General features: G+C 37.4%; 1 protein-coding gene across 7 annotated transcripts in view; it reads left to right on the forward strand.

The window, feature by feature from the left end:
• ANK3 (ankyrin 3) overlaps positions 1–26,233 on the forward strand; it is a 661,312-nt gene that overhangs the window by 429,348 nt on the left and 205,731 nt on the right. For all 7 annotated transcript variants that reach the window (XM_073241006.1, XM_073241010.1, XM_073241011.1 and 4 more), the window contains 4 exons: positions 4,920–5,021; positions 5,426–5,524; positions 5,736–5,834; positions 12,074–12,172. In XM_073241006.1, coding sequence (XP_073097107.1) covers positions 4,920–5,021; positions 5,426–5,524; positions 5,736–5,834; positions 12,074–12,172 — 399 coding nt within the window. The remainder of the gene's footprint in view (positions 1–4,919; positions 5,022–5,425; positions 5,525–5,735; positions 5,835–12,073; positions 12,173–26,233) is intronic.

Here is a 26,233-nt window from a genome sequence, read left to right on the forward strand (position 1 = left end):
CATAAATGGTTAATTCAGTGGTTTGGCAGATTGACAAATGGGTAAATAAATGGATGGAATGATCAATGGAAGATGAATGAATGAATGAACCAACAGTTACTGAGCATAAACTATAGGACAAACACTTAATGAACCCTTTCTTAAAGTAGTGATTAACAGCCTAGACTCTGGAGTCAGACTGTCTGGGTTTATATCCCTGCCACTCACAAGCTATGTGTCCCTGGGAAAGTCATTCATCCCTTCTGTAGCTCAGTTTCCTCATCTATGAAATAGAACTTGCAATAGTGCTTCACATGTATCACTTTCCAAGGGCTGCCATAAGTGGTGTGGCTTAAAAACAATAGAAATTTATTCTCTCATGAGTCTGGAGGCCAGAAGTCCTAAATGAAGGTGTCCCCAGTGTCACATTCCTTTCAGAGGGCCCAGGGGGTCATTCTTCCTTTCTGCTTCCACCTTCTGGTGGCTCCCAACATTCCTTGTCTTGTGGCAATGTAACTGCATTCTCTTCCTCCATCTTTACACATTCTCTCTCATGTGTCTAGGTGTCCCTTTTTTTTTCAAATTCAGATATGATTGACATATAACATTAGGTTCAAGTGTATAACATACTGATTTGATATTTATATGTCTTCTCATCCTTTTATAAAGACATTATGCATTGGATTTAGGGCCCATTCTAATCCACTTTGACTTCAGTTAATATCTACAAAGGTTTTATTTCCAAATAAGGTTATGTTCTAAGGTCCCAAGAGGACTTGAATTCTTGGGGGGGGGCACTATCAACCCCCTTAACTGCTTCATGGAAATATTATAAGGACAAGGTTAATTTTAGGACTTACACAATTAATAGATATTATATTAAGTGACTGATATTATTAATATAAGTACTTGTAGTAGTGTCTAACATATGATCAGGGGTATGAAGCATTAGTTATTACTGAGGATGGCACTCAGGAAATGATTCTTTCTAATCACTGCTTTCTGCTGCATAGTATCCATATTCCAGTACAGGTGGAAATGCTGAGTTATTAGATTAATCCATAATAATGCTTGACTGTGCCCTTGAAGCTATTTCACATGGTTCATATTTCTTTCCTGTCTAGTAAAATGACTAAGTAGACAAAACATTAAATAGTGATGAAAGAAACCTTCATTTTCCAAATTCTTCCTTCAGATTTTGATCATCTAGGGGGAAAAAAACACTGGCCAACCTACATGCTTTAATTTTGTGCCAACCAGCTTCTGAGGCAGTGACCTCTTCTGTATAACTCTCCACTGGGCAGAGCTCAGCTTTTTGTGGGACCTAATTCCCTTTCTTAGTAATTTGCCTACAGCTGGCTTTAAAAAGACATTGTTTAGACAGAATGCTCAAGATTTACAAAACAGGCTGTAGCCTGTAGCAAGAGTAGCCCCTAGGTATTTGATGAAAAGACAGCCAAGAAATGCAGCACATTGATATGGAGCCTAATACAAAATGTTATATATATATATACATATTTAATATTAAGGAAATAAACAATAACATATAGATTCTCTAGGCAGAATTTGAAAACAAATAGTGAAGACTTCATTATTCACCCTACCACTTATGCAACATGATTTGAAAAAGTGTAAAAGTTAAGACAAAGGCTAGTGAGTCTTATATTAGACCACATCTGTTTGGTTCACCTCCATCCAGCCAGGTGTCAATATTCACAACGAGCACATGGTCAGTACTCAGCAGCTGTCTGTGGAAGAAAGATGGGGCTGCGTTTCTTGCAGGTGGTTGAAAAATAAAAGGAGGGACTTCTTGGTTCTTCTTCTGTGGTCATTAATAACTTCACTTCCTAAGCTGTTTTTCTGCAAGGCAGTCTTCATTCCCCTCTTCTTGCTTTTCCTTTGTATTTTCCTCACCCTTTTCCCCCCTTGCTTTTCTTTGTGGTATAAAGTGACCTATGTCTTGTTGTATTAGTCATGTCAGTATGTAATACAGCACTGAGAAAAGTGAAGAAAATAAGTTTTTGCCCCTTCTCTTCCTTCTAAAGTTCTTGGGTGATAAACTGGATAAAATAGGTGATAAACCACCTCAGAGAATTATTTGATGCCAGGGTAATTGGGTGAAGTAGATATAGTGAAGGCATTCACCAGAGAATGCTCTACCATTAGAGTAGCTGTTCTTAGATATGAATCTATGAGCAGGTTTTGCATTCCTGAGCCATATGAAATAGTGCTCAAATTATGTGTGCATAAGCATATTTGATGTGTCTGTGCAGATTTGGGGTGCAGTTGCTGAAGGAAAATAATTTATTCTCAATTTTTGTATGCCTCAAAAGAATCTGAACTCCAAATAGAGAACCACTGTAATAGAACATTTGGTTTATACTGTTTACATTCTGTTTTGTTTTAGAGTTTCTGGTGGAAAAATTATTAGATTTTGGAGGAAAATGAACAGTATATAAAATTTCCACCTTTCCAGATCTGGAATCAATACAGGGGCTTTCCTTGAATTATGTCACCTCTTTTTCAACTTATTTAGCTGCTGTTTTATGTACTCAAAGTTAGAGTTTGGGATCCTTAACTCACAGTTATTATATCTGGCAGTTGAAATATCCAGTCAGTCTGATGTCACTTGTTCAAAGCAGATCAGAGCCCCTCTGGGCAAGCTCACCGATAAGTCACTGCACAGGCACAAAGATGATGTTTTATGGTACAATGAGCCATCCTTGCACAGCTAATTTATTTCTAATGTACTAACCAAATAAAAAACTAACCTTTTCAAAGTAGTAAACCTCTATAAAGACTTTATTTCTCTTTAAATTCCTGGAAATGAGTTTGTCCTTAGATTTTAAACTGTATCTCTTTTCCTCCTCTTACTTAATCCTATGCACCTATTAAATGATTTGCATGCTTGACTCAAATCCCAATTTTATTTTAGCAATGCCTACATATGTTTCCAGATACCTGACTCAATGGCTTAGTTTATGATCTGTCGTATTTAGCTTTGCATCTTAGTCGATTCTCAAGTTAAATAGCTGTTGTCCTTAATAAAACTTCCTGTTATTGTTCCAGGTAATATGTTAATTAATACAGTAATTTCCACACGATTTACTTATTTATTGATTCATTCATAGAACAATTATAGGTACCTGCTGTGTGCTAAAGATGCTTCCAGTTGCAGGGGAAACAGAAAGGTGAATGTTATAAATGTAGTCACTGCCTGTGCTAGGTCAAGGCATGTGGCAAGTCAGGCAGGCCAAAGATGTATGCCTACTCAAGCCTACAATCTTTAAATGAATTGGTTTGCTATTTATTTAGAGCAGTGGTTCTCAACTTTTGCCCCCACCCCAAGGGAAATTTGGCAATTCTGGAGACATTTTTGGTTGTCAGAAATTGGGGGATACTGCTGGTACCTAGTTAGTAGAAGCCAGGGATGCTGGCATATATTTACACTGAACAGGACCATTCCCCATATCAAAGAATTAGCAGGATCAGAATGCTGATAGAGCTGAGATTGAGAAGCCCTGGTTTAGAGGAAGGAATATTCCTTCAGAGAGGCATATTGCAGTGCCTGGGAGGGTGGAGACCCTAGAGGCAGTGCTCTTTCCTTTGAGTTTGAGCAAGTCAGCTCTTAACCAAAATGACCCACCCTAGAACCAAAGACCCTTCTGAGGGATGGGATTTCCTTCCTCTCAATTACGTGTCCAGAGATGAATTAGCATTCCTCAAAGACTGGCATCTTGGCAGCTTCCCAGTGGCCTACTCCTTAATCTGCTTCTGTTTGTTTGTTCTTAAGGGGCTTATCATTTAGGGAGGAAGAAGGACAGGTAGATGGAAACTGTGATGTGTGTAATAAATACCGAGAGAGCTCAAGGATGGAATTAATGCTTTGGGAGTGTGAAGGAATTAATCTCTGCTTGGGAGGTCAGGAAGGCCTTATACACGAGGGAGCATGTGAACAGGGGCTTTGAGGGAGGTATTTGCAAAGTGGTTGAAAGAAGACACTTTCCTCTTTTAAGCCATACCCTGCATGATTGCACTTACAACTAGAGAAGAGATGTTTTGGGCTGCCCTTTGAGGAAAACCTGCTTCTGTATTGTTCTAAACTGAGTGAGCCTCCTTTACAAATTGTGCAGACCTAACTTTGCAGTCTTTCATCTCTCTTCTTTCTATTAAAGATTTCAATAGGGGGTGGTTTCAACTATGCAACTGTAGGCATTAGAGTTTAGCAGTAGGTCAGCTTTCAGTGAATGAATTACAGATTTGGTATTTCTTGTTTTAAAATTTATGTGTATACATTTATTTGCTCCTGCAGTTGACCCTAAGGTTGTGGCCTTAGCTGGAATATATGGAAAGCACACTTCACAATCTGTGTGGACATTTATAAATGCTTTTCAAATGCAGTTTGTGTTCTAACCCATAACTGTTTTTTAGGAAAATCTAAAAGAATATTATGACCCACGAATTCCTGTTAAACTAGCATAACAACAGTAAATGTTTTTGTGAAGCTATTAACTGAAAAATTGGTCATGATAGTTAAATACAAAAGAATGCAGTAGACGTTACATTTCTGGTAAAATAGAAGAGTGAACTTTTCATAATATAACCAGCAGGAAGTTGTGGCATTTCTCTTTACTCTTAGGAAATTGTATGTTGACTTAGGGTGCCAAAACATTTTGGGAAATTCTCTCTTTCAGTTCAGAACCAGTTATGACATCACATAAGGGGTAATTTTGTATACTTAAAACTAACTTTTAAAGAGTTTCTCCATTTCCTGGTGACTTTACAAAGACCTTTTATTAGTATTTTCATGTTAGAAATACAAGAGTTCAATTTTAAAATCTCAGTTTTACTTTCATTCCAGTTTGGACTATAAACTGAGTAGTTAGAAACTACATATTAGTTTCATTGATCATCAAAACATTTTTCTTTTTTTCTTTCAGTCTGATGCCAATGCAAGTTACTTAAGAGCAGCTCGAGCTGGACATTTAGAAAAGGCTCTTGACTACATAAAAAATGGAGTTGACATCAACATTTGCAATCAGGTTAGTTGTGGTTATCGTTGTTCAATTCTGTAGTTAAAAGTTTTAAAATCCAGACTTTAAACTCATGAAATCTTTTGTTAGATATTACTAAGACTTTTCCTGGACTGCCAGTTTTTTTTTTCTGTTAAATTTCACCAGCTTAAATTATCAAATTATTTTCTACTTTGTCAGAGAAGCATCTATAAATGGAGGTATGCATCTTTTAATGAGTCCTAAAACTTAGTAGGTAATGATAGCAGAACAACCCACCTGATTTTTCAAGTACTTTTATTCCTAATTCAAATTCCTGCACTGCACACATGCAAGTGACTGTTGGTGGGATATTATCTGCAGAATCCTAGATAGGCTGTTTATTGCTCTATTTTCAACCTGATTAGTAAAGCTTTCCCTTTACTTTTCATCAGAATGGGTTGAACGCTCTCCATCTTGCTTCCAAAGAAGGCCATGTAGAAGTTGTTTCTGAACTGCTACAAAGAGAAGCCAATGTGGATGCAGCAACAAAGGCCAGTATCACACAGTTCAATGCCTTTTATATCACTTGACAAATTTGAGGAGTTTTCAGGCCTCAATAAGAATCAGGACATGCTTCTCATGAGATACTTATCAATGTGGTTTTCTTTGGGGAACTTAAAAACATAAAAGGATTTGATGTTTGGAAAATGTGGAAATGGAGAAAGATGGGTGAGTTGATGTATCTTGTTTTTCACTTTATAGAAAGGAAACACAGCATTGCATATAGCGTCTTTGGCTGGGCAAGCAGAGGTGGTCAAGGTCTTGGTTACCAATGGAGCCAATGTCAATGCACAATCTCAGGTAAACTACCAATTCTGTTGCAAAGAAGTTTTGTTTTTATTCTTTACAAATAATGTTCTTTGGGTCAGGTGCTTTCTTTGTTCATATATCCTCTAAGAATATAATACTTAAGAGCTATATTCAATTAATACTTCCATTGTTGTAGATTATTTAAATTCACAGAGCTCCTTATTTGCAATGTATGTGTGGGAGAGGTAGAGATTTGCTAGTTGTCCATCTATGAAAGTGTCTGACTGGTAGTTGTAAACACAGATGTCTAGGGGATATCTGTCATGCAGAATCTTACACTATTTTATGATGCTGGGTCAGGTCTAGTCTCAGTATTTGTTAACCTATAAAAGAACTGGGAATGCCTGGAAATGAGGAAATGCTCTTTGAAGTTCACAATATACAGTGCTTTTATCTGTTTGAAAAGGGAAGACACTGCGTTCCTGCTTAGTAAAATGTCATTGTTCCATGAAACAGATTAATAAGGAAAAAGCCAAGTAGAATAAACTTTAAAAGTCCCCAAACTTTAAAATTTCCATGTTCTTTATAATAGATATACACTAATTATTCATTCAGTGGGTCCTCCTGTAAGTTTTCAGAGTCTTGCATGAAGTTCTAAGGGCACCCGTAGATTATCATTTGGTAGAATCTGAATCTAAAAGCACTAACTTCACTTTAGTGGCTTAAAAATATAGGTCCTCCTTATCTAAACTTTTTATTATTTGAGTCCCTACAGAATGAGGTTGTATAGGGAAGCCAATATCATCATAACATACAAAAATCCGCTATGGACCCAACCACATTTAAAACTGGCCCCTCTGCAAACATTTCTCCTGATTGGGTGCTTTCACCCACCCCTGTTCACCAGTGTCTACCCCCATGGTGTTGGTTATTGAACAAATTGATCATAGAACAAAACTGCAAGTTTTCCAAAAGAAACAGGATTTCATGAAGTCAGAGAACGTGATGTTGGAGAACCGCTGGGCACACAGCTAAGCCGTGGGTATGTGGCTTTCTGGCCTCATTAGACCAGACAGTGTATGAAGAATTAGGATGATTTCCTGATTAGTGTTTCAAATGAGAATGATTTAAAAATCAAAAGATTAAATGAGCCAAAAAAAAAAATTAGGTGAGGCCTTGGGTTCTCAAATACTTTTTTTTGCAAAGGAGATTGTGTTTTTGCTGATGCCATAAAAATAAAAGGTGAAGTGAAGGATGTCAAGCTATTACGTGCTTTTGTTGAAAAAGTTTACTTTTCCTCCACAAAAATCATATTTGGTGTAGTCGTTCATTCTGAGAACTCATATATGAATGCAGTTATAACCTTCATTTAGTTAAATAATATCAACTTGCTTCTGCACTTTCTATTTTTGCCTTCCAAGGTGAAGTCTTAGCCTAACGTTTTGCGTTATTGACTATTGCCTTTTGATCTCCATTCTAAGTGCATTTGATTTCCTCAGCCTTTTTAGAACTGGTTAGCTTTGGATAACAGGAGCCTCCTAATGTTATGGGTCCACAGAATTGCAGTGATTTCTCTCTCATTACTACAGCCATAGCAATGATCCCTCTGATGCCATTAAATTTCAGAGTCATGGAAAAGAGACTGAACAGTGTTTCCAACCATATGATTTCTTGTATATCTGTTCTAATTTTTTCCAGTTCTCTGTGTTTGGACCTTTGTTACATTCTGGTTCCCTATGAGAGTTCACTTGGAGTAATAATGCTTTTCCAGAAAGGAATAATATAAGGTTGGATATTGACAAGTATAGTCCTTTGAGAGAGTTACACACCAGCTGACTATAAGAGAAGTATCACACTTTAAACCAATTTTTTAAAGCCCCTGTGACTTTTTACTGGAAAATGACTAGTGTTAAGCTCTGATATAGTGGGAAAACTCTTTAATCCATTTTCATTTCTATTTCTTTTCCGCCCAAGGGAGAAAAAAATAAACCCCCTTCTCTTAAATGTTGCACACATTCTTGACTAACGTATGGAGCAGCCATGGTTTTAGACCTTGTTGGCAGTGTCTGGGAGAAGCTGAATTGAAATACACCCCTAATTAGATATGATGTCCATTATACACATTCCCTCCTGACAGTGAAGTGAGGAAGAAGAACACAGGCAGTGGGAGTCCCTGTCTGTCATAGCTGTGCACAGCATGCCCTGCCACACGGTTCACAGTAAAGCGTGTCCTGGACATCAGGATGCCTGCCTCCTGAGCCTCCTCATTCCGTGGTAGAATGAGTCTGAGGTAGCCCTGCAGCAGCATGGAGTTTCCATGCCAACTCCCGATGGCAGCTTTGAATAGGAACTCTTACAAAGGACAACAAACAAAATGCCGTGAGATGAGTTTATATTCCATTTAGACATCAGCACATATAATATCACAGAAATAACAACAATCAGGAAGGGTAGCATCCCTATCTAAGTGAAATTTTAGCCTATAGGCAATATTTTAGCCAATAGCCAATCAAGAGAGTGTAGAGAGAGTCCCTTACCTTCCTTAAATATAAAAATTCTCCTTATCTTGAAAATAAAAATGACGTGGGACAATACCAAATTCTAATCTTATAAACTGAGGGTCTGTAAGCTATGAATTTGTAGATGTTATTTTAAATTGATTCATGTCACTGCCTTGATCTTATATCTTCCTAAGTTAGTAACTCTTTCTTTTATTATTTAACCTTCCAGGAATCGTTTAGGCCTACCCTGGGAAAGAAATCAGGTTCAATAATTAAATTGTGATATTAAAGAACTCTACTAAGATTAAGTCCTTAATCCTTTGCGCTAAATACAGCAACAATAATTAACAGTGTTTCCAATTGGAAAATCTCAAAATGCCACATCAAATGATAACACTCTTTCTCCTTCTCTGTCTTTATAATATAAGACACCAACTATGTTTACAAAGAAGCAAAGTATGTTTTGAATAATATTTTTATTATCAAAGTATCCTAAATGGACAGGTTTTCATAGTGGTGTTAACAAATACAAGACCCTTTGATTAACAACCAGTGTCTCCTTGGTCTTTCTGTATGTTTAATGTTTATTGTGGTGGGAAGCTCAGGCCCTGATGAAGTCAAACAGCAGGTTTGGGATGTGATCCAGATAAAGTCTCTCTGATCTTTGACCTTACAGCATACCCTCTAATCTAAGAGACCTTCACAGAAATTAATATTTTATGTAAATCAGTGCAAATCTATCACCATGCTCTTAACAGTTTAATTAAGGGCAGCTGTACTAAAGCTGGCCATAGGACACTAGGATGGATAAAAAAATTTCCTGGATGAAATTTAAGCCCTTTAATGAAGCAACAGGAGGACTTATTTTATTTTGTTTTAATTTATTTTCATGGGTATTAGCATGCCTCAGTACTATGTGTAAAATTCTAAGTCTGCAGATTTGCATTCTTATAATAACACTACAATAAACATTCAGAGCAAGGTACTGAGTATTTTGGATAAAACCAGACATCAAAGAGCATACTGGCTCAATCTTGAGCTGCTCTGCCTTTGGAGAATTGGGTCTATTGTTGCTACAGAGAAGAAAATGTAAACTGGGTACACACATACATTCCTTTTGGCCAGGTATTTGTTTTGGAAATTTCCTAAGTTAGAAAATTAATACAAAAACAGTGGTATCCTTTTTTACTCTTAAGAGAAATATAACATTCTGAAATCTGAACATTCTCCCAATCCAGGTAGTTTTTCATAGAAAATCATTCCAGCTGGTGACAGTACATTGAATTACTTGTGCTTTTAACCTCTTTGTGCTGAGAATAATTTTGAATGATGACACTGTTCTGGAATTAGAAAGTGGGGATAGTTGCCCGACTTTGTGAATATACTGAAAAAAACCTCTAAATTGCTCACTTTAAAAGGTTGAGTTTTATGGCATGTAAATTACATATCAATAAAAATAAAAGTGAAAAAAAAATGAAAGAATATCACTTAAGAAAATCTCTACTTTCAGGTTATAGTCAGAGGATAGCAAGCACTCAAAAAAAAAAAAAAAAGAAGAAGAAGAGCCATGTGGAAAACAACTAGATATGCTCCATCTTGCTGTGACTATTGTCTACATGTTATTTCTGACTAATTGCAGTTATGCACTTTTCACTCTCTGCCATTGTGGAATGATTTAAAAGTTGTACTTCTACGCATCATTCTTTGGAAGCTTCAGATCTATAAAAACAGCATCCTCTATATCTCAGGGCCTGATTTTTGTATTTTCTTCCTGGGTCATGAACTCTGATTTTGGAAAGCAACCTTAGGAACAGTGGACATACATGGGATAGAAGGTAGACATTTGTAGGTAAACCAGTGTTTCACAGGTAATCAAACTATAGCACACTTCTTCCCTGAGGTTTAGAGAATCCACTGACATAAACTGTCTAGTTGATATTTATGTTTGAGGGAATAACATCTTTTCTGGAATTTTTCCTTAAGAAATTCTAAAATCTGAACCTTCCATCTGGAAATTTGGGCTGATGAGGAAAGATGGATACGTCTGGTTCACTAAGCTATAAGAAAGTCCACACTGGTTTTCACCTTTCTTTTCTAATATGTTTGATTGTTGTTTTTTCTTCTGTCTTGGTTTTTAAGGCATATTTAAATAAACCAATGATTAAACTATCTTTTATTTTGGTCAAATGAGAAAATAGCAATACAATAGGGCCATTCTGAACTACCTTTCTGTTTCTCTAGGAAGAGTGACAAAGAGGAAACACACAGGCACATGCACAGACACATGCACACACACACACACACACACACGCATACACAAATTGTGTTGCAGTTATTCCATTTTTAATGTTGATAAAACCTTTCATGATAGAACAGTAACAGTGAACTTCAGGGATGTTACTAAGTAGATAAAATAAAAGGAAAAGGCTAAAATGTTGTGTCGTATTCTACTCCCTCTAATTTTGTGTCTCTAATCTTGAGCTTGGCAACTAGATACCCTAGGTTGTTACAATTATGTGTAAAATAGCGTAAGTAAATAGGACAAATCTCTGATGGCTAAAGTATATACACTATGTAGATTTGTTACATGACATCACTTTTATCTGCTCAAGGCTCTTTTAATTTTCTTTCTGATTATCACCTTTAAGCCAAAAATGTGAGGTCATCAGAGTCTGAATTATGAATGATTAAGGTAATCATATGCTAATTAATATTTATAATGATGAAGCTAAACCTCTTGAATCATAAAAGTTTGAGTAATATTTGGTAATAATTTATTTAGAATATATTTACACTTTCATTCTTTGAAAGTATGTAATGCCTACAATAAAATTTCCAGAACATGCAGTTAAACAGAACTGCATTCTGAAAAATATTTTCACAGAAAATTTGTTATATTTTGAAAATTACCTGTTTTGATGTATATATTGTGCAATAAAATTTAAAGTACTACAGTATTTCATAGATATGAAATGCATTGTTCTAGAGAGCGAAGATATATATACAACGTAAGAAGCTTAAGATGTAATATACACATTCATTTGCTTAAATCCAAGTTCTTTGGCATCTGGACACATTTCAGACAAACCCAGAATGTGTGCATGCATGTATATTATGTATGTATAAGTATGTGTGTGTATTCTGAATATCAAAACACCATGTTTTTGAAAAAAAAAACGCAAGGAAGGAAACTAACAAAAAAGAGACCGCTAAGTGAATTCTACTTTGAAATTGAAGTATACTCTTTTATAAATTGGTGTTTATAAATTATAAACTGTAAGTCACCCAATTTGTGATGTATCTGAAGTTATTTGAAATTAATATAAATTCTTTCTTAAGTCAGACCTATTTCAGATGCTTGATTTTATGTGAAAGTATTACATCTTTTGTTTAAAATAGATAGTTACTGCTTCGGATAAAAAAATTCACTGGACAATGACCAAATGTATTTTTCTTCATATCCTCATATCATCTAGTAAAATCCTTTATTCATGAAAGGTAATCAATAAATGGCCAATGACTAAATGAGTATGCTTATCTAAAGTGTATATATTGGTATGAATTATACTTAGACCATTAACAGGCATTACGCTCAAACTAAGAAGTTTAATTGTGCATTACACTTAAAAATTCTGCTTAAACTATTGTACATTAATTTTCAAATAAATATGAACATCTACATTATAATATTATTAAAATTATGTATGAGCATTTTCTGAAACATGCAATATCAGTACAATGGAAAAATATTCTCTAAAGCTACACGCAAACATTTTACTTATTTTGCAGAATGGGTTCACACCACTGTATATGGCAGCCCAGGAAAACCACCTGGAAGTTGTCAAGTTTCTTCTTGACAATGGTGCAAGCCAGAGCCTAGCCACAGAGGTAAGACACTGGTTCTTTCTATGGGGAAGTTCACGTTTATAAGGGCATTTTGTAAATCTGGAATAGTGACGTTAAAAATTTGTCTGATTGGTCAGTTGCAATCGTATATTAATGTGGGGGTTAATAAGTTTTTATAAAATACGTTAAAAAGTCTATTTTTAAAAAATCTTCCATTGCAGATATCTTGTGCTCTTAAATGTCTAGCTGTACCCTATAATTGAGCTGTTTATTTAATATTTACATGTTTGCTTGAGAACACTTTTCTGTTTCTTATAATTTTGCCTCAAAGACACACACTCTTGAAATATTTTTGTGGTAAAACATAAATTTCAAATATTTCTTTCCAAATATGTTAGCATAATTATAATGATTGTATTTATCTATTTCTCAAGTTAACTAATTAAATTTATTTCACACTTTAAGCAAAACCTAGTATATATTTTTCTTTCCAAAGAGTTTCTTTATTTTTTTAACATACTGATTAAGATATAATTCACATAACACAAGGTTTACACATTTAAAGTGAAATTCAATGGCTGTTATGTATCTGCAGAGTTGTGCAACCATCAGCATAATCTAATTTTAGAACATTTTATCGTCTCCAAAGAACCTTACCCCCTCCTTCATTAGCAGTCATTCCCCTTCCTCCTCAGCCCCTGGCAACCACTAATCTACTTTCTGTATCTATAAACTTCCCTATTCTGGAACTTACTGTAAATAAGACCATAAAATATATGGTCTTCTTTGCTGGCTTCTTTCACACTGCATAATATTTTCAAGGTTCATCTGTGCTATAGCATATATCAGTATTTCATTCCTTTTTCTTAATTTTTTTTATTTTGGTATCATTAATCTAAAATAATATGAGGAACATAATGTTTACTAGACTCCCCCCCACATCAAGTCCCCCCCACATAACCCATTAGTCACTTTTCATCAGCATAGTAAGATGCTATAGAATCACTACTTGTCTTCTCTGTGTTGCACAGCCCTCCCCGTACCCCCCACACATTATATACATATTAATCATAAGGCCCCCTTTCTTCTTCCCCCCGCTTCTCCCTCCATTCCCACCCAACCTCCCCAGTCCCTTTCCCTTTAGTAACTGCTAGTCCATTCTTGGGTTCTGTGATTCTGCTGCTGTTTTGTTCCTTCCGTTTTTCCTTTGTTCTTATACTCCACATATGAGTGAAATCATTTGGTACTTGTCTTTCTCCACCTGGCTTATTTCACCAAGTAAAATACCCTAATACCCTCTAGCTCCATCCATGTTGTTGCAAATGGTAGGATTTGTTTTCTTCTTATGGCCAAATAATATGGCATTGTGTATATGTACCACATCTTCTTTATCCATTCATCTACTGATGGACACATAGGTTGCGTCCATTTCTTGGCTATTGTAAATAGTGCTGCGATAAACATAGGGGTGCATCTGTCTTTTTGAAATTGGGCTGCTGCATTCTTAGGGTAAATTCTTATAAGTGGAATTCCTGGGTCAAATGGTATTTCTATTTTGAGCTTTTTGAGGAACCTCCATATTGCTTTCCACAATGGTTGAACTAATTTACATTCCCAGCAGCAGTGTAGGAGGGTTCCCCTTTTTCCACAACCTTGCCAACGTTTGTTGTTGTTTGCCTTTTGGATGGTGGCGATCCTTACTGGTATGAGGTGATATCTCATTGTGGTTTTAATTTGCATTTCTCTGATGGCTAGCAATGTGGAGCATCTTTCAATGTGTCTGTTGGCCATCTGAATTTCTTGTTGGAGAACTGTCTGTTCAATTCCTCTACCCATTTTTTTTTTTGAGAGGGCGTCTCTCATATTTATTGATCAAATGGTTGTTAACAACAACAAAATTCTGTATAGGGGGGTCAATGCTCAATGCACAATCATTAATCCATCTCAAGCCTACTACTCGTCATTCTCCAATCTTCTGAAGCATAATGAACAAGTTCTTACATAGTGAACGAATTCTTACATAGTGAATAAGTTCTTACATGGTGAACAGTACAAGGGCATTCATCACAGAAACTTTCAGTTCTGATCACGCATCATCAACTATAAACAATCAGGTCAAATATGAATATTCGTTTGATTTTTATACTTGATTTATATGTGGATCCCACATTTCTCCCTTATTATTGTTATTATTTTTATTTTTAATAAACTGCTGAAGTGGTAGATAGATGCAAGATAAAGGTAGAAAACATAGTTTAGTGTTGTAAGAGAGCAATTGTAGATGATCAGGTGTGTGCCTGTAGACTATGTGCTAATCCGAGCTAGACAAGGGCAATAAAACATCCATGGATGCAGAAGCTTTCTCTCAACACGGGGGGGGGGGGGGCGGGTGAGGTGCTGAGCTTCACCACTGTTCTTCCCCAATTTCTCACCTGATGGGCCCTCTGCGACTGTGCCTGTCTTAGGTTGTTCCTCCCTTGAGGAATCTTACCTGTCTCTGGCTAACCAGTCATCTTCTGGGGCCATATAGGGAAATGTAAAGTTGGTAAGTGAGAGAGAAGCCATATTGTTTGAAAAGGTTAGCTTTTTACTTCTTTACAGATTTATGCCCTGTGGCTTCTATGCCCAGCACTTATCTCAAGGTATCTTTACCACCTGGAGGAATTATGATATTCGGTAAATTCGATATGAGGCACAAATTCTATTTAAGGGTTGTACTTAGGAAGGAAGAAGAAAAGCTATAGAGGTAGCATATGGAAGAAAACATGGGAGGATTGATTATTTCTTTGACATATCTTCTTGTATAGTACCTTAAGTATGTATAGGTTTTAAACTACTAACTAACTTGCGCACACATATTAACATGATAGGAATACGGTGACATAAACAAAGCAAATCTATAATTACCAACCATCTCCAGTGAAGCCAAGAAAACCATTTAGGCACCCTAGGCATTTGGGAAAATTAGTCTATGATATGATGGATATTGTCCAACTGTACTAGAACAGTCTGAGAGAAATCAGACAAATTAAAGCAACCCATTTCTGGGATCTGTTCACATCCCATATGTTCTTTTAACCGTAGATAGTCTATAGTCGTAAGATTTTGGAACGCTACAACTTGCACCCCTCCCAACTCCTGGTTGAGTTCCAACAGTACAGATACACTCAAATTCGTTGTCTCACTGTATGCACATGCCAGCCTAGACATCTCCCTCCTCATTCCTATGGCAAGTCCAGGAAACGGTGGGATGGACGCAGCCACAACCGCACCATCGCCCGGATCCCTGTGAAGGCTTTTTGATGATCATCCCCCTGTACGAGTCCTCCAGAGAGTGCTGGTGCTGGAAGCTCCTCCTCATATCATATCTTAGTTCATTTTCTGGGAAGCCAAGCTAGTCCTTGATCTTCTGCATAAAAACAAACAGACCCTTTGCCCACACTTTGACATGCCCTCTATACCACTGTGCAGAACTCATTGGAGGTCAGCACACAGTAACTGCTTTTTTTTTTTTTTTTTAATTAAGAGAAAGGAATATTATCAGAAAAGAGTACCTCCATAGCTGATCATCTGACACCCTTTAAGTGATCAACATTAAGGATATTTAAAGCATGCGTTGATCTTTGATTTACCAATAGTTTTATCCTGTTAAGGAGTAATCCCCCTTTTCTTTCTTTCTTTCTTTTTTTTTTTAAATTTTTAATCTACACTTACCTGAAGAATACTATGTTTACTATGCTCTCCCCTATATCAGGTCCCCCCTAACAACCACATTACGGTTACTGTCCATCAGCTTAGCAAAATGTGGTAGAGTCACTACTTGTCCTCTCTGTGTTGTGCAGCCCACCATCCCCTTTCTCCCTCCCCCCCATGCATGCTAATCTTAATACCCCCCTTCTTCTTCCCCCACCTTATCCCTCCCTGCCCACCCATCCTCCCCAGTTCCTTTCCCTTTGGTACCTGTTAGTCCATTTTTGGGTTCTGTGATTCTGCTGCTGTTTTGTTCCTTCAGTTTTTCCTTTGTTCCTATACTCCTCAGATGAGTGAAATCATTTGGTATTTCTCTTTCTCCGCTTGGCTTATTTCACTGAGCATAATACTCTCCAGCTCCATCCATGTTGCTGCAAATGGTTGGATTTTTCCACTTCTTATGGCTGAGTAGTATTCCATTCTGTATATGTACCACATCTTCTTTATCCATTCATCTACCGATGGACATTTAGGTTGCTTCCAATTCTTGGCTATTGTAAATAGTGCTGCGATAAACATAGGAGTGCATCTGTCTTTCTCAAACTTGATTGCTGCGTTCTTAGGGTAAATTCCTAGGAGTGGAATTCCTGGGTCAAATGGTAGGTCTGTTTTGAGCATTTTGATGCACCTCCATACTGCTTTCCACAATGGTTGAACTAATTTACATTCCCACCAGCAGTGTAGGAGGGTTCCCCTTTCTCCACAGCCTCGCCAACATTTGTTGTTGTTTGTCTTTTGGATGGCAGCTATCCTTACTGGTGTGAGGTGATACCTCATTGTAGTTTTAATTTGCATTTCTCTGATAATTAGCGATGTGGAGCATCTTTTCATGTGTCTCTTGGCCATCTGTATTTCTTTTTTGGAGAACTGTCTGTTCAGTTCCTCTGCCCATTTTTTAATTGGGTTATTTGTTTTTTGTTTGTTGAGGCGTGTGAGCTCTTTATATATTCTGGACGTCAAGCCTTTATCGGATCTGTCATTTTCAAATATATTCTCCCATACTGTAGGGTTCCTTTTTGTTCTATTGATGGTGTCTTTCGCTGTACAGAAGCTTTTCAGCTTAATGTAGTCCCACTTGCTCATTTTTGCTGTTGTTTTCCTTGCCCGGGGAGATATGTTCAAGAAGAGATCACTCATGTTTATATCTAAGAGGTTTTTGCCTATGTTTTTTTCCAAGAGTTTAATGGTTTCGTGACTTACATTCAGGTCTTTGATCCATTTTGAGTTTACCTTTGTATATGGGGTTAGACAATGGTCCAGTTTCATTCTCCTACATGTAGCTGTCCAGTTTTGCCAGCACCATCTGTTGAAGAGACTGTCATTTTGCCATTGTATGTCCATGGCTCCTTTATCAAATATTAATTGACCATATATGTTTGGGTTAATTTCTGGGGTCTCTAATCTGTTCCACTGGTCTGTGGCTCTGTTCTTGTGCCAGTACCAAATTGTCTTGATTACTATGGCTTTGTAGTAGAGCTTGAAGTTGGGGAGTGAGATCCCCCCTACTTTATTCTTCTTTTTCAGGATTGCTTTGGCTATTCGGGGTCTTTGGTGTTTCCATATGAATTTTTGAATTATTTGTTCCAATTCATTGAAGAATGTTGCTGGTAATTTGAGAGGGATTGCATCAAATTTGTATATTGCTTTCGGCAGGATGGCCATTTTGACGATATTAATTCTTCCTAGCCATGATCATGGGATGAGTTTCCATTTATTAGTGTCCCCTTTAATTTCTCTTAAGAGTGACTTGTAGTTTTCAGAGTATAAGTCTTTCACTTCCTTGGTTAGGTTTATTCCTAGGTATTTTATTCTTTTTGATGCAATGGTGAATGGAATTGTTTTCCTGATTTCTCTTTCTATTGATTCGTTGTTAGTGTATAGGAAAGCTACAGATTTCTGTGTGTTGATTTTGTATCCTGCAACTTTGCTGTATTCCGATATCAGTTCTAGTAGTTTTGGAGTGGAGTCTTTAGGGTTTTTTATGTACAGTATCATATCATCTGCAAATAGTGACAGTTTAACTTCTTCTTTACCAATCTGGATTCCTTGTATTTCTTTGTTTTGTCTGATTGCTGTGGCTAGGACCTCCAGTACTATGTTAAATAACAGTGGGGAGAGTGGGCATCCCTGTCTGGTTCCCGATCTCAGTGGAAATGCTTTCAGCTTCTCGCTGTTCAGTATAATGCTGGCTGTGGGTTTATCATATATGGCCTTTATTATGTTGAGGTACTTGCCCTCTATTCCCATTTTGCTGAGAGTTTTTATCATGAATGGATGTTGAATTTTGTCAAATGCTTTTTCAGCATCTATGGAGATGATCATGTGGTTTTTGTCTTTCTTTTTGTTGATGTGGTGGATGATGTTGATGGATTTTTGAATGTTGTACCATCCTTGCATCCCTGGGATCAATCCCACTCGGTCATGGTGTATGATCCTTTTGATATACTGTTGAATTCTGTTTGCTAATATTTTATTGAGTATTTTTGCATCTACGTTCATCAGGGATATTGGTCTGTAATTTTCTTTTTTGGTGGGGTCTTTTCCTGGTTTTGGTATTAGGGTGATGTTGGCTTCATAGAATGAGTTTGGGAGTATTCCCTCTTCTTCTATTTTGTGGAACACTTTAAGGAGAATGGGTATTATGTCTTCTCTGTGTGTCTGATAAAATTCCGAGGTAAATCCGTCCGGCCCCGTGGTTTTGTTCTTGGTTAGTTTTTTGATTACTGTTTCAATTTCTTTGCTTGTAATTGGTTTGTTTAACTTTTGTGTTTCTTCCTTGGTCAGTCTTGGGAGGTTGTATTTTTCTAGGAAGTTGTCCATTTCTTCTAGGTTTTCCAGCTTGTTGGCATATAGGTTTTCATAGTAGTCTTTAATAATTCTTTGTATTTCTGTGGAGTCTGTCGTGATTTTTCCATTCTCATTTCTGATTATGTTGATTTGTGTTGACTCTCTTTTTCTCTTAATAAGTTTGGCTAGAGGCTTATCTATTTTGTTTATTTTCTCAAAGAACCAGCTCTTGGTTTCGTTGATTTTTGCTATTGTTTTATTCTTCTCAATTTTGTTTATTTCTTCTCTGATCTTTATTATGTCCCTCCTTCTGCTGACTTTAGGCCTCATTTGTTCTTCTTTTTCCAGTTTTAATAGTTGTGATGTTAGACTATTCATTTGGGATTGTTCTTCCTTCTTCAAGTGTGCCTGGATTGCTATATACTTTCCTCTTAAGACTGCTTTCACTGCATCCCACAGAAGTTGGGGCTTAGTGTTGTTGTTGTCATTTGTTTCTATATATTCCTTGATCTCTATTTTGATTTGTTCATTGATCCATTGATTATTTAGTAGCATGTTGTTAAGCCTCCATGTGTTTGTGAGCCTTTTTGTTTTCTTTGTAGAATTTATTTCTACTTTCATACCTTTGTGGTCTGAAAAATTGGTTGGTAGAATTTCAATATTGTGGAATTTACTGAGGCTCTTTTTGTGAGCTAGTATGTGGTCTATTCTGGAGAATGTTCCATGTGCACTTGAGAAGAATGTATATCCTGTTGCTTTTGGATGTAAAGTTCTATAGATGTCTATTAGGTCCATCTGTTCTAGTGTGTTGTTCAGTGCCTGTGTGTCTTTACTTATTTTCTGCCCGGTGGATCTATCCTTTGGGGTGAGTGATGTGTTGAAGTCTCCTACAATGAATGCATTGCAGTCTATTTCCCTCTTTAGTTCTGTTAGTATTTGCTTCACATATGCTGGTGCTCCTGTATTGGGTGCATATATATTTAGAATGGTTATATCCTCTTGTTGGACTAAGCCCTTTATCATTATGTAGTGGCCTTCTTTATCTCTTGTTACTTTCTTTGTTATGAAGTCTATTTTGTCTGATATTAGTACTGCAACCCCTGCTTTCTTCTCACTATTGTTTGCCTGAAATATGTTTTTCCATCCCTTGACTTTTAGTCTATGCTTATCTTTGGGTTTAAGGTGAGTTTCTTGTAAGCAGCATATAGATGGGTCTTGCTTTTTTATCCATTCTATTACTCTATGTCTTTTGATTGGTGCATTAAGTCCATTTACATTTAGGGTGACTATTGAAAGATATGTACTTATTGCCATTGCAGGCTTTAGATTCGTGGTTACCAAAGGTTCAAGGTTAGCTTCTTTAGTATCTTACTGCCTAACTTAGCTCGCTTATTGAGCTGTTATATACACTGTCTGGAGAGTCTTTTCTTCTCTCCCTTCTTATTCCTCCTCCTCCATTCTTCATATGTTGTGTGTTTTGTTCTGTGCTCTTTTTAGGGGTGCTCCCATCTAGAGCAGTCCCTGTAGGATGCCCTGTAGAGGTGGTTTGTGGGAAGCAAATTCCCTCAGCTTTTGCTTGTCTGGGAATTGTTTGATCCCACCATCATATTTAAATGATAGTCGTGCTGGATACAGTATCCTTGGTTCAAGGCCCTTCTGTTTCATTGCATTAAGTATATCATGCCATTCTCTTCTGGCCTGTAGGGTTTCTGTTGAGAAGTCTGATGTTAGCCTGATTGGTTTTCCTTTATAGGTGACCTTTTTCTCTCTAGCTGCCTTTAAAACTCTTTCCTTGTCCTTGATCCTTGCCATTTTAATTATTATGTGTCTTGGTGTTGTCCTCCTTGGATCCTTTCTGTTGGGGGTTCTGTATAATTCCATGGTCTGTTCGATTATTTCCTCCCCCAGTTTGGGGAAGTTTTCAGCAATTATTTCTTCAAAGACACTTTCTATCCCTTTTCCTCTTTCTTCCTCTTCTGGTATCCCTATAATACGAATGTTTTTCCTTTTGTATTGGTCACATATTTCTCTTAGTGTTGTTTCATTCCTGGAGATCCTTTTATCTCTCTCTATGTCAGCTTCTATACGTTCCTGTTCTCTGGCTTCTATTCCTTCAATGGCCTCTTGCATCTTATCCATTCTGCTTATAAATCCTTCCAGGGATTGTTTCACTTCTGTGATCTCTTTCCTGACATCTGTGATCTCCTTCCAGACTTCATCCCACTGCTCTTGCATTTTTCTCTGCATCTCATCCCATTGCTCTTGCATTTTTTTCTGCATCTCTGTCAGCATGTTCATGATTTTTATTTTGAATTCTTTTTCAGGAAGACTAGTTAGGTCTGTCTCCTTCTCAGGTGTTGTCTCTGTGATCTTTGTCTGCCTGTAGTTTTGCCTTTTCATGGTGATAGAGATAGTTTGCAGAGCTGGTACAAGTGACCGCTGGAAGAGCTTCCCTTCTTGTTGGTTTGTAGCCTTTTCCTGGGAGAATAGCGACCTCTAGTGGCTTGTGCTGGGCAGCTGTGCGCAGACAGGGCTTCTGCTTCCTGCCCAGTTGCTTTGGGGTTTATCTCCGCTGTTGCTGTGGGCTTGGCCTGGCTGGGGCTGTTCCTCCAAAATGGTGGAGCCCCGTTGGAGGGGGAGCAGCCAGGAGACTATTTATCTCCGTAAGGGGCCTCTGTGCTCCCTGCTGCCCAGGCGGTTAGAGTGCCCAGAGATCCCCAGATTCCCTGCTTCTGGTCTAAGTGACCTGTCCTGCCCCTTTAAGATTTCCAAAAAGCACTCTCCAAACCAAAACAACAGCAGCAACAATGAGAGAGGGAACAGAAACAAAGAGAAAAAAAAAAGGAAAAAAAAGGAAAAAACAAGCAATTTTTTTTTTTTTTTTTTTTTTGTTCTCAGGTGCCGGTCCCAGGCACCCGCTCACTGGTCCTGCTGCCCTGTCTCCCTAGCACCAGGGTCCCTGTCCTTTCAAGGCTTCCAAAAAGCACCCACCCACCGGTCCCGCAGGGAAGGAACGCTCAATATTCTTTGTCCTCAGGCACTGGTCCCACGCACCCGCTCACCAGTCCCGCCGCCCTGCCTCCCTAGCACCGGGGTCCCTGTCCCTTCAAGGCTTCCAAAAAGCACTCGGCAAAAAGAGAGAAAAAAAAGGGGAAAAACGCACGATTTCTTCTGTCCTCAGGTGCTGGTCTCAGGCACCCACCCACCAGTCCCACAGGGAAAAATGCGGGATATTCTTTGTCCTCAGGTGCCGGTCCCAGGCACCCGCTCACCAGTCCCGCCACCCTGCCTCCCTAGCACCGGGGTCCCTGTCCCTTTTAGGCTTCCAAAAAGCACTCGCAGAAAAGAGAAAAAAAAAAGGGGAAAAACGCGCGATTTCCTCTGTCCTCAAGTGCCGGTCTCAGGCACCCGCCCACCGGTCCCGCAGGGAAAAACGGGGGATATTCTTTGTCCTCAGGCGCCGGTCCCAGCCACCCGCTCACCAGTTCCGCCACCGTGCCTCCCTAGCACTGGGGTCCCCATCCCTTCAAGGCTTCCAAAAAGCGCTCGCCAAAAAGAGAAAAAAAAAAAAAAAAAGGGGAAAAACGCGCGACCTCCTCCGTCCTCAGGCACCGGTCTCAGGCACCCGCCCCCAGGTCTCGCAGGGAGAAACGCGGGATATTCTTTGTCCTCCGGCGCCGTTCCCAGGCACCTCCTCACCGGTCCCGCCACCCTGCCTCCCCAGCAACGGGGGCCCGTCCCTCTAAGGCTTCCAAAAAGCGCTCGCCAAAAAAAGAAAAAAAAAAAAAAAAACCGCTCCGGTTTCTCTCCACCCACCGGGAGCCGGGGGGAGGGGCGCTCGGGTCCCGCCGGGCTGGGGCTTGTATCTTACCCCCTTCACAAGGCGCTGGGTTCTTGCAGGTGTGGATGTGGTCTGGATGTTGTCCTGTGTCCTGTGGTCTCTATTTTAGGAAGATTTTTCTTTGTTATATTTTCATAGCTCTATGTGTTTTTGGGAGGAGATTTCCACTGCTCTACTCACGCCGCCATCTTGGCTCCTGGTGAAAGTTAAAAGTTTTTTTAACCATTGGTATTATCTTACATAATATAGTTTATTCTTTAAACTAATCTGGGTGGAACATTGAGATCCCTTGTGAAGCGTATCAGTAGAAATCTGTTGCTAATGATAAAGGACCAATGTTTGGGTGTTCTTTATTTTAAGAACAATAATGAATTAGAATAGATGCAGGGTTATACCTTTCATAATATCACTTCTCTCACTTGTTTTACAGTATGTTTCCTGATTGACACAAGAATGATGGCAATAGAGGAATCACATATAGCATCTCCCAGCTTTTGAGATCATGCCTTCCCAAGAAACCATTAAATAAATAAAGAAGCAGTTCACACAGAAAGAATAAAAATGATTATAAATATATTAAAATAATTCACCTTCACTCACAAAGAAATATTAATTTATTAGATCAGATAAATTAATTAATCATATACTGAAAGAGATCCAGTCTTTTGCCCATGGGATGAGGAAAAAATTTGAGGGGCAGAAGAAATCAGAACCTTTCAACAATATTGGTGAAGTTGATCATTAGTTGCAGATTTTTGCAGAACATTTAGTAGTAACTATCAAAAATATTTATACACTCTTTCACTTAGGAGTTGAACTTCTAAAAATTCTTATTAAGATATACTAGAGGAAAATGCAGAACAGTATATAAGAAGTTCATCAATGTAATTAGTATTAACAATTTTTTTTAAACTGGAAAGGACCTAAATATGTACCAATAGGAAACCTGTTTAATAAATATTGCTATATTTATACAGTAAATGCTAGTCAGCATTATTAAAAATGAGTCAAGACCATATGTACTAATCCAGAAAAATGGTCATAGTGTATGTATAGTTGTCAGTGGTTTGTTCTGAGAATTAGGAGGGAGCCTTACTTTCCACTTTGAGTACTGCTGGAATTTTTTGTCATGAGGATGTATTATTTTTATAATAATATTCTTAAAGCTAGTTAAGAAATTACTACTGGTTAATAACAAAGAACAAACATGTAATAGGCGCAGAGCAGTTTCTCACTTCACACCTGGGAAGAGCTGGCCTGAGTGTAGGGCTTTCCATACGACATGCAGACTGTGTTGGTATGTAGGAAGAATGAGGATGGGAAGGGGTTTGGTAGATAAGAGAAAATCTGTTACCACTTTTGAATGGAAATACTAAATAATATAAATATCGTAATGAAAGGGATTCCATAGTATTTTCTTTGTGAAGGACAGAGCATTTTTTTAGACTGTGATGTACAGATCACTAAGTATCTCTCCTTTAGAAGCAAACATGAGCCTAACTTACTCTTAATAGAACTGAATTACCTTGTAAATTAATCATCAATAATTCAGTGAGTACTCCAATATTTTTTTAACCTTTCCTGGTCCAAAAAGAGACACTACAACTAACTTGAAAATAGTATGTGAGATCTTCAAACCACTAATTCAGACTTTTGGCAAAGGATATATAAAAAATATTTTTACTTGTTTATATTAATTTAATTTCATGTTATCTTTTTTTGTAGTTTTAAGAAAAAAGCAATAAGTAAATGATCTAAGAACAAGTCACATCCATGTCTTCATAAGGGTTGCTGGTACATAACTACATAAACAGCTATCTGATTATCTAGAGATGTTAGAACCTTTGGATTTTTCTCTCTTCTTTTGGGTTATGAGTATTAGGGAAAAAAAGAACAGTAAGAAGTTAAGACATTTTATTTGCACAATGTTCTGTGATATTACTTTCTTCTTAACACTGATATTGGTGTAATATATATGGAAATCTGTATTTTCAGAACAAAGGGTAATCGAAAAATCATTTAGATGGCAAATGTTAATTTATTAAATCATATGATATTACCAAGTTCCTGCAGTACATCTTTCATATATACCTTGTATATATGTATCAAGTCTTTGGCATGATTGTGGTTTTTTAAACCTTTTCTCTATTAACTGTGTATTGCATAATATATCTTTTCCATATCTATCTTCCTTCTTCTGCTAAGTAAGATTCTCCAGCATGAAGTAAGTTTATTTATTCATTTACTCCTTAAGTAATTATGAAGCACCTATTATGTACCAGATATTCCACAAGGCAGTCAAGGGTCTCAGGGAGGTTCTGTCACATTTGTTTTTTGGCGTGTATTTTTCACTTAAGAATAACCACACAGAGCAAACCAAACTATTTAAATTTGGTTTGGAAACAAAATCTGTAGCTCCTAATTTTAGCTATTAACACCTGTGTCTTTAATTGGCTTATGTGAGAACACGTTCTTGTTGGTGCCTATGGTCTCAATTGCAGTTTTTCTGGTGCAAAGTAGTTTCCTTTATGTATAGGCCCTGTTAACAATTTCTGTCAGTGGAAATGTAGCCATTTATTTCAGAGTGGAAGTGAACTATCATTTTTACCCTTAGATTTTGTTCAGATTTTAAAAGTGAGATACAGTGTTCACTCTGAATATACAGTTTTCTTTTTACCACTCTCTTCTTTAAAAAATGTATTTTTCTCATGGCATAAATGAGAAAGCACAATAAAAGGCTAAAAGAAGAAAAAAACACTGTTAATTTTCCTTAGCAATAGTCTTTTCTTTATTCAACCAGATTTTTTGTACATGTACACATATATTTATCTTTATGAAAATGAGACCATATATTTACAGTTATGTAGATTACTTTTCTCATAACACCAAATAACATTATATTCTAAACCCTATGTCCTTAAGTGCTACCCATGTGATATCATTTTGGTGCCATCTTGGTTGTATCCATTCTTTCTGTTATCCTCCTTAAGGCTGCAGGGAATGTCCTTCTGGCCTTGTGAATGCTCACCCTTTTGCTCTTTTGGTTCTTGGAAAAGTTGAAAGAAGCAAGTGGAATTTAGCCCAGTTTTGAAGCATGGAGAGTAGATAGAATTTGTATTTGCAGAGGAAGGAGGATAACATTTCAGGGTGAGGGATATAGCATGAGTATAGATGCCAGGGTAGGAATAGTCTACATGTCCGCAATTATTAGAAAGGAGACTGGAGGAAAGGATTTATGTGAAAGAGCCAAGGCAATATTGTCTGTCCCTTCTGTGATTTTGGCCAGCATTTTGGGCATCCAAAATTTGCACATAAATGTGTTGATTGACATACAAAGAAATGGTAGGAGCCTTTATCTGTTTTCTAGAAAGGAAAAGAACAATATAAAAATGGTTTTTAGGAAGCCCAAAACATTGGTATGCAAGTAACTAGTTTTCTTATTTTCCCTTACAAAAGCCCTTCTATTGAAAATAGTCTTCAATTTTATGCCACAAAGACTGTAGCATAAAATACCATGACCCAAATAAAATAATTTACTTGCCTGTTCTCTAGCAAAAAATAATTTTTAAATGTTCCCTTGATTGTATAAGGCAGATAAAGGGTCTGTTGCTATTTTTTTTCTGTAAGTCCCAGGGCACTGCAATGGGAAGACTCAAAATATACAGATATTTGTGTATGTCTGAATTTGTTCTACTCATATTTTGCATGATCCCTATGTCTTCCCC

Source organism: Manis javanica, chromosome 7 (genome assembly GCF_040802235.1).
Source record: "Manis javanica isolate MJ-LG chromosome 7, MJ_LKY, whole genome shotgun sequence".
Lineage (NCBI taxonomy): Eukaryota > Metazoa > Chordata > Mammalia > Pholidota > Manidae > Manis > Manis javanica.